This window comes from Belonocnema kinseyi, chromosome 8 (assembly GCF_010883055.1).
Source record: "Belonocnema kinseyi isolate 2016_QV_RU_SX_M_011 chromosome 8, B_treatae_v1, whole genome shotgun sequence".
Lineage (NCBI taxonomy): Eukaryota > Metazoa > Arthropoda > Insecta > Hymenoptera > Cynipidae > Belonocnema > Belonocnema kinseyi.
This window is the reverse complement of record NC_046664.1, coordinates 38761815-38777772: the sequence shown is the minus strand read 5'-3', so window position 1 is coordinate 38777772 and position 15958 is coordinate 38761815. Positions and strand designations below refer to the sequence as shown.

The following is a 15958-nucleotide window of genomic DNA, read 5'->3' as shown; positions in this document are numbered from 1 at the left end:
CAATTCTTGAATTAAAGCCCCCCAGTATCACCATACCCTCATCTCTCTCTTCTAGTAAGTTTTCCACCCTTTCTTAAACCCTTCCCATCCCATCCTTATTGTACACAGTCACAAACTTACGCGTTACCCCTCCTAGCTTTACTACCCTCATTTGCATACCCTCTCCCTTTCCCTCTACATGAACTTCTTCCTCTAATCCATCCCAAATCCCTGCTATAATTCCCCCACTAGCCCTTCCTTTCCTCTTCACTCTGACCACTTCCTGTAGCCTCCACCTATACCCTCTTGGTAACTTTGGCTCTACTCTATCCCATTCTGCTCTCTCCATCTACGTCTCTACCAGTCCAGCAACATCACATTTTTGAATATACCTTCAGAAATCCTCATCTTTCTTCTTTAACCCTGCTGCATTCCAGTACAGCACCTTTAACACTCATTCACGCTGCTTTACTCCCGCCCCTCTACTTCCCACGAAAGAAATTCCCCTGCACTTCCTTCAACACCTCCTTCTCCTCGTCCCATACCCACATTTTTTCATCTATTTTTATTTTCCGATACCCTATCTTCGCCGCTCTCCTTTCACTCCTCTCCTTCCTAGCCCTGTCATTTAACATTTTCTGCACATCTCTTTCCTTCCTCGTAAAATCTCAATCGATGAAAACCTTCTAATCCTTCATCCTATTTTTGTTACGCATCACCCCTAATTTTTCTTTCCAGCTCTCCAATTCCACCACCGCCACTTCATTCTCATTTCTCCCCTCCATCCTAGCTTTCCCTACATTACCTTTAACCTACTCAATTATTTGTAGCAGCACTTTTGCTTCCTCCCTTTCTTCCCCGCTCTTTAGCTTCAATAGTTTACTTTTCAATGCCTAGTTCTAAATTTTTTCATTTTCAAGACTTAAACTTGAGAAATTATTATGAGAATTTTTATATTTGTTTGAATTTATTCTGAACTCATTTAGTTCAGTATTGTTTAATCACAAACCCTTGAAATTGAAAATTATGCAACCATGAAGTCTTTAATTTTATATGCTAGGATTTTAAAAAATTAGAAAAATTGTGTACCTTTAAAATTAGAACCACACAATGTATATGATTTAAATCAACAATTGATTAATTCGAAACTTACTATGACGGCGTTCAATGTGGAATTTAGCGATAGATTTTTTCATTTAAGTAAAATTCCAGGTCGCATGTCCGGCGATATTCACATGTTTTGAGAAATTTGCACAAGAGAGCAATAATCCTGACCGACACATTTCTAGGTGTATATTTGAAACAATCGAAATTATGTATAATCGACATCGACAATCGAATATAATATTTCTAAAGTACGGTGTTAATGCTCTATAGCGCCAATTTTGGGGCCAAGGGGGGGTGGGAACTAACTCATTATACCCAGCTCCGCAAATGTTTGTTTACGCCCGATTGTTCGACTAAGTAACAACCGCAACCCCAAGCACCCAGCGCAGCTTCTGCTACACTTAACTGCGGCTCAGCGTCATTTAGGAAGGGTTAGCTACATGAGAGGATTTTTTTTAATGCGACAAAAAATTAAAATCAGTAATTTTATTTTACAATTAAAGCATCTAAGTACAGACTTAATCTTCTTAATTCTTAATTAAAAACTTAATTCTTTTTAATTGAAAAGTCTACTATTATGTCGATGGGTTCGACGAATATTAAACTATTGTTCCGTTACCGTTAAGAAAGAGTCTATCATCTTATTACAAATAAGCTTTAGTCTATCTTTCCGCTACAGATAACAATTAAGATAACTTCATTCTTGTATGAAATTTAGTAACAACGTAAAAGTGTTAAAAGAAATAAAAATCTTTAAAAATGTCTTGCTTTGAAAGTTATAGGAGTGTAAATTACACTACAAACTGTAATGCAAGATACTGGGGTTTTGGATTCGTAGAAAATTTTCCTAAAAATTATAGTTTATTTATTCCCTCTGAAAACTTAGCTAAATGAAGTTAGCCTAATTACACAGGCCCACCAAAAAAGTTGTCTGCACGAGAAAAGTGATTAGGCTACCCTTATGTATTTTTGAGCCGCTGAATCCGAATAGGGCCTCAGAATTTCTCCTACACGTCTCAGTTTTCCCCTGGATGCAAAAAATAGGGGAAATCCTAGGGATTTTTTAGTCACACAGGCCATACAAAAAATTTGCCTGCGCGAGACAAGTGACTAGAATACTCTTACGGATTTTGAGTCGCTGAATCTGAATATGGCCTTAAAATGTGTGCTCCGCGTCTTAATTTCCCCCTATATGCAGAAAATAAGGGAAGACCTTGGGAATTTTCTAGTCACACAGGCCATACAAAAAACTTGTCTGCCCGAGACAAGTGATTAGGCTGCCCTTATGGATTTTGAGCCGCTGAATCCAAGTCTGGCCTCCGAATTTATCTTGCACGTCTCAATTTCCCTCTAAATGTAGAAAACAAGGAAAACACTAGGGTTAATTTGCACGTAATTTTGATAATACCAGTATGCGCGAAAAAAGACACATCGATATTATATTGTTAAGTGCAACGACTTGCAGAGACTTAATTTGTACTCGGAAATTCTTTAGTGTGCCTTGTAGCCCCCTTGCTTAAGTAATTCTAAGGAAATTAAAGGTCTTTCTCAGATTATATAGATTTACGCGGGAAAAAATAAAAAACCTAATATCCATTACAGTTTTGCGTGCGAAATCAGTCACATGTCCCGTGCAACTTTTTTTTTGTGGGCCTGTGTGACCAGAAATTCTCTAGGCTTTTCTTAACATATTGCAACTGAAGAGAAAATGGAACAAGCCCAAAAAATTTGGGGTTCAAATTTAGATTTAGCACGCAAATCTGCAAAAGATATGGCATTTTTCCCCCCTAAAACTCTATATAATATGAGAAAGATCTTCAATTTCCAAAGAATTACCCAAGCTAGGGGAAATAAAAGGCACACTAGAGAATTTCTGTGCAAAAATTAAGTCTCTATAAGTTGCTACACTTAAGAATATAACATACATGTGTCTATTTTCGCGTATACTAGTATCATAGAAATAATGTCCAGAATATCCCTAGGTTTTTGCCTTTTCCTGCATCTAGGGGAAAACTGAGACGTGTACGAGAAATTATAAAGATAGATTTGGATTCAGCGGCTCAAAATCCATAAGGTTAGCCTAGTCACTTGCTTCGTGCAGGCAAATTTTTTTATGGCCTGTGTGACCAGACAATCCCAAGGCTTTTCCCTACTTTTTGCATAGGGATAAAATGGTAAAAGCTCGAAAAATGTACTAGTCAAATTTAGATTGAGAGCGCAAAATCGCAGAGGAAATAGCATTTTTCTTATTTTTTGCTTTATAAGTCAGTATAACATGCGCAATACCGTCAATTTCCCTAGATTTATCCAAGCTAGGGGAAACGTTAAGCACACTACGGAATTTTTGTGAATTAATTTTGTCTTTACGAATCCCAACATATGAGAATATGATACCAGTATGTTTATTCTTCCGTTTACTGGTGTTATCAAAATAATATCCAGAATATCCCTAGGTTTCCCCCTATTTCCTGTATCTAGGGGAAAAATGAGACGTAGAGGAGAAATTTTGAGGCCACGATTTGGATTTAGCAGCTCAAAATCCATAAGAGTAACCTGGTCACTTCTCCCGTGCTGACAAATTTTTTGTATTGCCTGTGAAAATCTAACTAGAAAATCTCTAGGGTTTTCCCTACTTTTTGCATCTAGGGGAAAACGCTTTCTTAACGGTAACTAAAAATAGCCTAATATTCGTAGAAATCATCGATATTCTCGATTCAAAATTCATCGCTTTTAGTTGATTATTCTAAGGTCTGGTTGAAATTTTAACATTTTTGTGGAAAATTCGTTCTTTTTAATTGAAAATTAATTTTTCCAACTGAAAATTTATCTGTTACATTTTTTGTTAAAAAATGATCGTTTTTAGTTAAAAATTCAACTACTATTTGGTTGAAAATGTATATGTTTTGTTGTAAATTCGTCTTTTTGAGACTAAAATTAATCTTCTTTATTAAACATCCAAATAATTGAATAAAAGTTAAAATACTTTGTTCAAAATTTATTTTCTTAGTTGAACATCCATCTCATTGGTTGAAAACTTAATTATTTTATTAAAAGTTTGTTCACAAGAAAAAAAAATTGGAACTAAAAATTGAATTCATACATAATAAAAATATAAATCATCTTTCTTTTATGCAGATTCCAACGAGTCATCCAGCGAGACTTTTTTCGTTCATGAACCCTCTGGCTATTGAAATCTGGCTCTACGTATTGGCTGCGTATGTCCTGGTTTCTGTAACGATGTTCGTAGTTGCTCGATTCAGTCCTTACGAGTGGAACAATCCTCATCCGTGCCACGCGGGACCGGAAATTGTCGAAAATCAGTTTTCGTTGTCGAACAGCTTCTGGTTCACAATCGGGACACTCATGCAACAGGGAAGTGACCTTAATCCCAAGGTACGACAATAACAGCATTCAGGATCTTTTGTATATAAAAAATGTCATTATTTCTTTAGACTTTTTGACTTTTATGAAAAAAAAATGCTAAATATTTCTATTCAAAGATTTTGGTTATAAATGTTCAATATTATAGAGGAACATCCATTATGTGTGAAGGAAAATTAGGGAAAATCTTTCCTTAACTCTTATATGTGTATCAAACGAATATATTGATTAGTTCATACACAGAGCTTCTACACAATCATTAAAGTCACTTTTTGTTACTTCTTTTCTCAAATTTCTTTTTAGGGTTTAGCAGCCCTGGGCAGAAACCCTTCTAGTTTAGGTTGGGCGTCCATTTGTCCGTCAGTCATATTTTCTTCCCAGAAGGGTAAACGAAGGGTGGGGAAATGAGGAATGACAAGTGGTGGGGGAAGTGGGGCAAGTGACGTAAATTATGGTAGGGGAGGGGAAAGTAAAGGAATTGCGAGGAGATGAGGGAGCAGAAGTAGGAGAAGTTGTGTAGGGAATGGAAGTGAAGGAAAGTGAGGGAAGTGAAATTAGACCACAGGAAGGGAAGTATGGAAAGCAAGGGAAAATGAGGCGTAGAGAAGTAGGATAAGTAAGGGGAAATTCGGAAGGAAAAGTAGAGAAATTAAAGTATCAAGCAGAAGTAAAAGGAAGCAGGGCAAATTATTGGAAGTGAGGAAGGCTAGTGAGGAAAGTGAAGGGATGGCTAGTAGGATAGTACGGGTAGGTGGAGAAGGGAAGATGATGGTTGGGAAAGAGAAGTAGGGTGAGGGGAATATTACCTGAGCAAGTAAGGAGAGGTGAAAGTACGGGAGTAAAAAGTTGGAGAAGGAAGGGATTGCGAAGGATGAAGTAGGGTGAGGAGAAGTAGAAGACTAGAGAAGGAATGGAAAAAGTAGGGTGATTAGGGGAGGAAATACATAAGAAAGAAGGTTTGAACGACTTAATTTAAGATCTCAATAGAATATGAAACCCATTTTTGCAGGCGCGCGGTTCCTAATTTGGTTAATTTTTTAAGGTAAAGTCACTATCTTTACTGTAACAGATAAAAATACCTTTTTAGTAATTTCTTTTAATAAATTCAAGAAAATTGTTCCACCCAAGGGTTCAATTTAATTATTTAAAATTCATCTTGAATTCCTATGAATTTAATCGAATTCTCTTGCATTTCCTTAAATTTGACTAAATTTACTTTAATTGGAATATTTTGGATACCATTTTTTCCAAATGATTAGAAATTAACCCTTAATTTTTATTAATTTATCATGAATTCTTATTAATTTATTTTGTATTCTTCTAAAGTCTTTGGAATTCTCTTGATTTTTTTAATTCTCCTAGAATTTCTTCAAATTTACTCTAATTTTACTAAAATTAATGAAATATTTTTGATTTTTAACATAGTTTTTAGTTACTTTTAAACTCATCCTCAGTTCTTATTAATTTGCCCTGAACTCTATGTACCATCAAGTTATTCAATTCAATGAATAATTAGTTTGATTTAATTGTGTTAAATTCAATCAAATTCTTATGAGTTTCATTTAAGTATCTTTGATTCCCTTAAATTTTTCTAAATTTACTCTAATTTAACTTGAATTATGGAAGTTTTTTCGGGTTTTTTTTTTAATTCATTTGAATTCTCTTGAATTTAACTTAAATTGTTTTGATTTCATTCTGAATTCTTTTAGTAGACTATTTCACTTTTTAAGTTAGAAATTAGTCACTTGTGGTCATTTTTTTGGTTTAAACAGGTCACTTTTTCATAATTTAGTGTATCATAACCCCGGATAGAAACCTTTACAGTTTCAGTCGGGTGTCCGTCCTTAGTATTTCTTTCCTTAGAGGGGAAATTTGGGAAGGAGAACCATGATGAGAAGTCGGAAAATGGCGGGAAGTAGGAAATATATAATAAGAAATACATTGTGTAGGAAACACATAATGGAAGTAAAGAAGTTGTGGGTAGGGAAAGGGAGGGGTAGTAAGAAAGTGAAAAGTGTAGTAAAGGGGGAGTAAGGGAAGTATCGGAGGTGTGGCTAGAGGAAGGGATGGGAACTAGAGGAAATAAGAGGAAGTAGGAAAGGGGAGTAATTGAAGTAGAGAAGCTGTGGGAAGAGGAAGGGAGAGGTAATAAGAAAGTAAAAAGTGTAGTAAATGGGGAGTAAGGGAAGTAACGGAGGTGTAGCTAAGAAAAGAACTTGGAACTAGGTGAAGGAAGGGGAAATAAGAAATGGGAGTAACAGAAGTAGGGGGAGTGAGAGTAAGGGAAGAGAGAGGTAGGAAGAAATGAAGACAAGTAGGGGTAAGGAAAAAGTGAAAGTAGAAGAGGGAGAAGTAGCAGAAGTGAGAGCGCATAGAGGAGAGGAAGTAGAAGAAGAAAGTGGGGGGGAATTTTAAGGAATGAATTAGCTTCTTAATGTGGGAGCCCTGTTAATATAATATCTAACATTTATAAAATCAAATACAATTTTTAAGTATTGATCTCTAATCAACAGGCAACCAGTACACGCATCGTAAGTGGAATTTGGTGGTTTTTTACGCTAATAATTATTTCATCATACACTGCAAATCTCGCTGCATTTTTAACAGTAGAGCGTATGATAACTCCAATAGAAAATGCAGAAGATCTGGCTAGTCAAACCGACATTTCCTATGGAACATTGGACAGTGGTAGTACCATGACATTCTTTCGGGTAATTGGAATATTCAATCTGTTATAATTTTATATTTGTATTGCTTATGTGATATAATGTTTATATGCTAATTTTATTGTATGAATCTCTCAGGACTCGATGATTGAGACGTACAAAAAAATGTGGAGATTCATGGAGAATAAAAAGCCTTCAGTCTTTGTGCCAACTTATGAAGAAGGAATTCAAAGAGTCCTTCAAGGACAGTATGCTTTTCTCATGGAATCTACAATGTTGGACTATATAGTTCAAAGAGATTGTAATCTCACACAAATTGGAGGACTTTTAGATAGTAAAGGATACGGAATTGCTACACCGATGGGTAAGAGAGAAGCTTTATAAAATGCAAAGAATTTTTTTTTATTTTCTTTCATCTTATCTTTCTTAGATTATTTCCACTCGAAATTGCTCTATTAAGAATGTTAAAACTATTTAAACAAATTTTTATTTATATTGTTTTGGTAAAAATGATAATGATAACGATACTTTTAATTGATCAATTGAAATGATAAACTATTCTAGAAGCACTGGAGATAAAAATATAAAATTAATGTAAAATAAACAGATAATCAACCCTACGCATTCTGTTTCCAACATTACATTTTTTTAATCTAATAAATTTCCTTTTTAATTTGCCAATGGCGACTCATTTTCGGAAAGATCGACTTTTTTACATTTTTGTATGAATTAAAATCTTGATTTATCAAATTCTCAAGTAAAATTACGTATATTACATTTCAAGCACTTGTTTTTACTAACAAATTTTTTTCTTGTATTTTATATATTTAAAAATAGAATTGTCGATTTTTATCTATTTAAAACAGCTTCATTTTTCAATAATTAAATTTGAAACTATAAAAAAAAGAAAATTGTAAGTTGAATTTACAACAGTTGCAAACTCAATTTCCAGTCTTCTTGCATTTTTAATTTTCTTCAATTGTTAATAGTTTAAAATTTAATTCTTTTGTCTAAAACACTAGCGTCATCTAAAATTCTTTAAAAATTCTAAATATTGTTTGAATTATAATTACTTATGATGAAAAATATCAATTACAGGTAAAACACACCAAAATAATCTAAAGTTGTTAAAAAATTGTTAATATTCTTTGAAATCTAATTATTTTATTTTAAGCAATAATTGCTGAAGAAAAACCCTAACCTAATCTAGCGATCGATTTTTCTCTTCTGTAAACCTTCTTTGAAATTCAATGATTATTATTTAGAATAACGATTTCATATTTAAAACGTTAACATGACCTTAAATTGTTCCAACATTGTATCTCTCCTTTAAAATCTATATATTGAAAACCGTTAGTCTAACCTACAGTGGTACAATAATTTTAAACTTTTCTGAAATCTAATTAATTTTTACTAAAAATACCAACAATTCTTAACAAATTGTGAGTCTTCTTTAAAATCTATTTTTTAAATAAAATTTTGTTTTTGATGCAAAAGGCTAATAAATAGAAAAACGTAAATTCTTGAGTATTTTTTAATTTTTGAAATCTAATAATTATTATTAATATAATGCCATCAAACCAAATTTATTTTGGGGTAGGCGTGACTGATTTAATTCTAGCTGGGGATCAGGGAGTTCATATGAGAAAAGTGAGAAGGGGAAGTGTACAAAAGGTATGAGAGGGGTGGGGGTGTATCGATTTTTAGATCAATCTAAAATTCGCTTGTTGTTTATCTAAACAACACGTTTGTTCCGCAATACTGCTCCAACCCAGTTCGCTGATCAATCTCTCTAACAAGGATCCTATGCGAAGAGCTTCAAAAAATCATTAGTTTCAAGTAATTATATTCAAGTTAAAAAAAAAAAGTTTTCTTTTTAAATTATAACCCACGTTGGTTTTATGCTAAGTTAATTTTGAAAAATGTCAAATTTTAGTATCAAAATAACAAACGTACAGTTTTTTTAATCATTCACAACTTCCAATTTTAATTACATTAGTTTTATATTTATATGTCTACAACTTCAGTTATTTTTTATTCAGCTGGCGAAAATAAATATTTATTTTTGAGCCAAGTACGTACGAGAATAAAATAAAAAATTCGTAAGTATATTTATAAGCTTCATTTTCAAAAGAAATTTTAAGAGATGCTCTCTATCCTAAACCTTCAAAATATGCACAACGTATATATAAAATTAAATACGAAGTTTCTAAAACAACATCTTTCCTCAAAAACGTCTCAGGTGATGATTTTATGTTTAATTTTTTAATTTCCTTGGGACAACCTACTATCATAATTAACCAGTAAATCCCACAATTAAACATTTTTCATTTATAGTTGGTTAAGCTCTACCATGGCCTGTTTTTTTTTATTTTGATAATTAAGGTTAATAATATTATATATGTTATTGAAAAATTTGTCTTTATTTTCATTTCATTATTTCAATTGAAATAATTATTTTTGAAAATCACAGCTTTCCACAAACGGTTAATTTTTGCTTGTTCTATAAAATAAATATATATCAAAAATTCTAGTAATTATACGGCCGTTTTTTTATTTAAGATAAATATACGTGAAACCGTTTTACAGTGGATAATGCAACTTACTGTGGATAATCACTAATTCACAGCGCAAATATGCGCTACATAATTAATTTTGAATTCAATTAATTATAACGTGTATCATTTCTTAGCTATTGATTGAATAAAAATAATTTTGTACATACATTATTTTTTGTAATTATTTGTTATCCATTGTTGGTTTCTTCTAGATAAAATTCAACCATGTAAAACACTGACAATAATTTTTTAAACTCATATTTTTTAATATCATTATTTTCCAGGCTCTCCTTGGCGGGACAAAATATCCTTGGCTATTTTGGAATTGCAAGAAAAAGGGGAAATTCAAGCTCTTTATAATCACTGGTGGAAAAGTAAAGGTGATACTTGCATGAAAAATGATAAAGGAAAAGAAAGCAAAGCCAATGCTTTAGGAGTTGATAACATAGGTAAACAATAATTCAATAATTTTAAACCTCAATTTCTTTAAATTTGAGCATTGTTATACAAAAATTTGTGTTTTTTTTGCAGGGGGAGTTTTTGTGGTTCTTCTTTGTGGATTAGCTTTTGCCGTTTTAATCGCAATCTTCGAATTTTGCTACAATTCTAAAAAGAATGCACCAACAGAACAGGTGAAACTCGCCTAAAAATATGAAATTGCTTATATATAGAACAGATTTAAGTTGTTATATTTTAATAATTTCCTTTACATTTTTTAGAATTAGTCATTACACTTTAATTTTGCTCGTCTCTTTATACTTTGCATGTACTTTAGCACGAACTCATTACGCATTGAAGCCCCTCTTGATCTTCTTCATGAAACATGCTTGGCTTATAAGCAAAAAGGTGAGAAAGTTTTTTAATTTTTCTGTGATCTTGCGAAAAGTTATAACTCAAATCATATAAAATATATTAAATATACAATCAAATTTCAATATTTAAAAAAGTCGAGTCCTGAGATTAAATATCATTCTGTTTTAATTTTCAACTTGTCCAGATTTAAATTATATATCACGTAAAAATATTATTCGAGAAAGAATTCATTATAAATGAGTGCAAAGAGTAAATGAGAGGAAATTAAAATGGGGAGCAAATACAAAACGTAAGATCTAAATTTAAATTAAAATCACAATTTTAATTGTCGGATTAATACTTTATTCGTGAATCATTTATGGGTAAAAAATATGAGACAAGCCCTTTTTGTTTTTTCACTAACAATCATGATTGGATGAAGCTGTTGTTGCCTTTTCCAGTTTAAAATAAAAAGTCTGCAAACTTCAGGTTTACGAAAAATGTAGGATTATCTAATATTAAGCAAACTTATAAAGCTCACACACTATACAATGAAATATTTGCAATTTTTATAGATTTTTAAAAAATTAGAAAATTTCAGCTCAAACATTATTTATGATAGTTTTCAGAAGCCAAAGAGATCCTTTTTAATGATAATTAAGGAGATATCTAACAAAAAAATGTTCTCTACCATTTCAATTATTAAATCTTTATATACCGTATTAAGTTTCCTTGAAACTTTTAAAATGAAATGGTTTTCAACTTTTTTTAGAGTTTAAGAGACAATTCAGATTACTAGAGGAATTATTTCGAAATTGTAAGAAGGAATAATTCTTTAACTGAAATAGGCATGAATTTTCAACTAAATTCATGAATATTTAACTGGAAAACTTCAATTTTCAACCAAGTAGAATAATTTTCTGCTAAAAGGGCGGTTTTTCAAATAAAGACATGAATTTTCGACTAAAAAAGAAAAAGTGTCAGTTAAATTGTTGAATTTTGAAATAAAAAAGATCAATTTTCAACCAAAAATGAAATAGTTAAATTCTCAGTTTATATTTGTTTTCAACCTAACTGATAAATTTTCAGCTGAAATGATAAATTTGTAACTAAAATGAAGATTCTTTAACAGAAATAGTTGGATCTTCAACGAAAAAGATCAATTTTTCTTTAGAAGATCTGCTCGCATAAATGGCGAATTTTTATTGAAATGCGTTAATTTTCAACTAAAAAAAGATGAATTTTCATCTAAAAATTTGAATATTTAATTTGCCAATTCAAATAATTAATGTTCAATTAAAGAGACACATTTTCAATTAAAATAATGAAATATCTCATTGATATAGTTACATCTTAAATTTAAAAAAAGATGAATTTTCAACCAAAAAAGATGAATTTTGATAAAAATTTAAGAATTTCCAACAAAAGAAGATAAATTTTCAAGAAACAAAAAATTCATTTTTAAAGCAATAGTTAAATTTTCACAAAAAGTGATGCATTTTTAACTAAAATGATAAATTTAACTGGAATGGTTAAATTTTAAACCAGAATTTTTAAAAATTGAACAACAAAAATTTCAACAAAAATATTTAAGTTTTAACTTATGTAGTACAGTTTTCAGTAAAGAAGGTTAATTTTCAACAACAACAAAAAAACAAATTTTCCAATGAAATATCTCATTTAACAGCCATTTCAAGATATGAAATACTGAATCTGAATTATTAACCATAAAAGAAACGATATTTCATCAAATACCTCACTTTTCAGCCAAATTAATGAATTCCAAATTAAAATGATGAATCTTCAACGACAAAATTAATTTTTATTAAAAGAGTTTAAGTTTGAAGCAAGTAATTACATTTTTATTTCAAGAAAGATGCATTCTGAACGAAAAATGTAGTATTTGATATTTCACCAAAAAAATATTTTTATTTTTATTAAAATACAGTTGAATTCAACAAAAAAAGACAACTTTTCAACATGAGTTCAATTGTCTACTAATGAAAATTTTTCAGATGACAGAGAAAAAAATGTCTTACAAATTGTTAAATTTCCTAGCCTAAAGTTGAATGTTTAACAAATGAGATTAATTTTCTATTAAGATGGAGTTTTCAATAAAATACATACATTTTCAATAAAAAACTATCAATTTTTCACCAATAATATAATAGTGAATCTTTCAGTTAAAACACTTTATTTCAAAGGAGAAAAATGAATTTTCATCAAAAAAGTTCATTACAGTAAAATACAGCTACTTTGAAGAATAAAGCATAATTCTTATTCTTTTATATTTAATTTTCAAATAAAATTGAGCACGCTCTCAAAAACATTCCCGGGCATTCCCTGGTTTTCCGGGTAGGTCTATATGAGACCAAAAATTAAACGTATTACTATAAAAAAGTGGTTTATTTTTCAAAATCCTTATTCTCGATCCACAAAATTAAATATCCTTTCGTAATGTCTAAAATAATGCTTGCGCGCACGTAGCGCGCTTTTGCTAGTTTTTCAATTATTAAAAAGTGCATGTCATAATTTTTGATTAATATCTCGAAACTATTGTTATCGGGATACCCCCGTTCATTATTGGATGATGCTGTCATTTTTTGTATGCTTTTTAAAATTAAAATTTTGCAAACATCGGGTTTATGAGAAATGTGAGGTGATTTTAATTTTTTTATTAACTTTTATAAGAATATTTAAAAAGATTTTAAAATATTTCAAGAGATTTCCAAAATTTTCATATCAGAATCTGGTAGATTTTTAGGAAACATTTTAATTTTTCAAAATTTTGAGAAAATTGTTGCAAAATGCAAATAATTTTGCAATATATTCAAAACTCTTAAGAGTTTTAGAAATGGTTAAAAACATTCTTTGAAATTTGAAAAGATTTCAAATAAATGTTGACAAAATGTAAATTTTTGAAGATTTCGAAAAAAACTTCGAAAATTTTAAGGAAGTTTGAAAGGCTTTAAGAAAATATAAACCTTTCCTTCAGATTCTGGCGAAATTATGCTTGAATTTTTATTTTTTAAATTAATTTGTAAAGAAAAGTTGAAAAGGTATTAAAACATTTCAAAAGATTTTTACAAATCTAGAAAATATCTAGAAGTTTGAAGGGAAATTTTTTTAATTTTGAAACATTTTTTCCATTTTAATCATAATTCGAGTCAGTTTAAAATACAAAAATTAAAAAAATAAATTTTTATTATTTATTCAAAATTATTTATCCGCTAAAATTATAATTTGGTGACTTTTATTTCTTTCATAACTGAAAAATCTTTTGTGCCTAATAATTGAACTATTTGGTTGAAAATTCATCTTTCTGATATGAAAATTAATCGGTTTTTGTAGAGTTCTAGTATGTTGTTACTGTTGGAAATTTACCTACTTCATTGAAAATTTATATTTCCGCGATTAAGAAATTTAACTTTTTTGTACAAAATTCGTCTCTTTAGGATAAAATTTCATCTTTTTGTTCTAAAAAGTAAATTAAACATTATTTTTTTTCGGTTTAAGATTCAGCTATTTTGTTGAAAATCTGTTCTTTATAGGACAAATTCAACTGTTTTTTGTTTTAAATAAAAATATTTTTTGTTTAAAATATCATATTAATATATTACTGCAAACATTGAAAAAAAAGAATATTATATTTCCGTTACAAATTTAAAAGTTGAAATTGTTTGAATGTTAAAAAGTGAATAATTGTATACGTCTTATTAAGTAAGCCTTCAGATGTCTAAGATGAACTAAGATAAATGGATAAACGGTTTTAAATTTTGCAAAGCGAATAATAAATAAAAAATTTTAACTATTAAAAAATATTTGCGTGAATATGACTATAGGTGACTGTATTCAGTTTGATTTTTCAATTTTTCGAGTATTTTTTAAATCGCAATTTCAAAATAAGGAATTTTAATTCTACAAATTTATTTCTGAAGCAGAAACTTTAAATTGTAAATGACAACATAATAATAAAGAAATCAATATTCTGTTCATAACGCTTTGACCAAATGTTTTAAAAATGACAAAAGGATTCTTTTCATAAACCCTTAATCATATTAAACAAGTTTGTACCTATTTACCTATTAATAAAGATTAGGAATTTTCTGCAACATGAATTAAGTTGAAAAAAATTTCCAAATAAGTAATTCAATGTGATGATAACAATTATTTCTAAATTTTTTTAAACATTTTTCAAAGTTGAACATTTTAATTTTAATTAATTCTTGATATTGGTGAATAATTATTTTCTCCACATTTTGCTAGCAGAAAATAATGTGGAAACTGTTTCACACATTCAAAGGGATAATAAAATGAAATTGTTACAAAAACTTGTTTTCAAGATTTTCATTTGATATAATAAAATTTGCAAGTTTGAACAATTTCGGATTTCGCTAGTATTTTTCGTCGAAAATTAAAATTTTTGTTAAAAAATCATTATATTTCAAAGAAGCTTCATAATTCTTTAACAATTTTAGGTAACGCTGGGATTTCAATCAAAAATTGGCATTTTCCAATAAAAATCATTAAAATTATGTAATTTAGAAACAATTTAGAATTTTTTACCAATTATGTATTACATGTATTTTTTATGCGTTTTTCGTCGTGAATTTGTTTTTTTATTAAAAAAAAATATGTTTCAAAGAAGATTCACAACTTTTCAAAGGAGATGCGTGATTTTTTTAACAATTTTAGGCTGTGTTAACTTGTTTCCTGGAAAAAGTGATTTGAATGAAAAAGCATTAGTTTTTAAAGAAATAAATTTAAAGGAATTGGTATTTTTATTATACAGATATACGAGTATAGTTTAAAGCTTTTAGGAGCTCTTTTCAATTTGAACCTTCGTTTAAATCTTCATTATTCGCGATATAAAATAAAATATTATTGTAATAGGTAAAAATATTACATTGAAAGTTTTTTCGATCGGAATTTTAAGCTTTGGCAATTAAAACTTTTAGGAACCTATTAATAATTTTGTAAAGATGAAATTTGGAGATTGTGAAAATTCTAGTTTTAAAGTTTCGAACATTTGGAATTTGTGAATTTTTCTAGTAGCATTAATTTTCACTTCTGGAATATTTCAATTTCGTTACGAAATATTTTTAGTAGTTTTATACTTTAAGACATTATCCTGAGAATGATTAGAAAAATAATTGATATTTAGAAAAAAAATAATTTCAAATTCAAAAATAATTTTTTTCATATGAAAAAACAGTTAAAGGGGGGTATGGTTAGTACTGTTAGTTTATTATCGTATAATTTCAGTAAAAAAACGTATCTTCGGTATGTAAAAATGATAGACTTTAGTTTATATTTTAAAAAATGTTTATAACAATAACAGAAATTATTTTTAATTAAAAAATTTTTTAATTGATCTGCTATATCATCAGAGATTGTACCTTACCGACAGTAGATCAACCCTCCAAACCATGAAGGCAGAAAATCTACACAATATCGATCAAGTTAAGAATCTTC

The 15958-nt window shown here is 29.6% G+C and overlaps 1 protein-coding gene across 3 annotated transcripts in view; it reads left to right on the top strand.

Annotated features, from left to right (window-relative positions):
- The window catches only part of LOC117178880 (glutamate receptor ionotropic, kainate 2-like), a 461802-nt gene that overhangs the window by 439547 nt on the left and 6297 nt on the right, over positions 1–15958 (top strand). For all 3 annotated transcript variants that reach the window (XM_033370402.1, XM_033370403.1, XM_033370404.1), the window contains 5 exons: positions 4222–4479; positions 6981–7178; positions 7272–7497; positions 9976–10140; positions 10223–10323. In XM_033370402.1, the coding sequence (XP_033226293.1) occupies positions 4222–4479; positions 6981–7178; positions 7272–7497; positions 9976–10140; positions 10223–10323 (948 nt within the window). The remainder of the gene's footprint in view (positions 1–4221; positions 4480–6980; positions 7179–7271; positions 7498–9975; positions 10141–10222; positions 10324–15958) is intronic.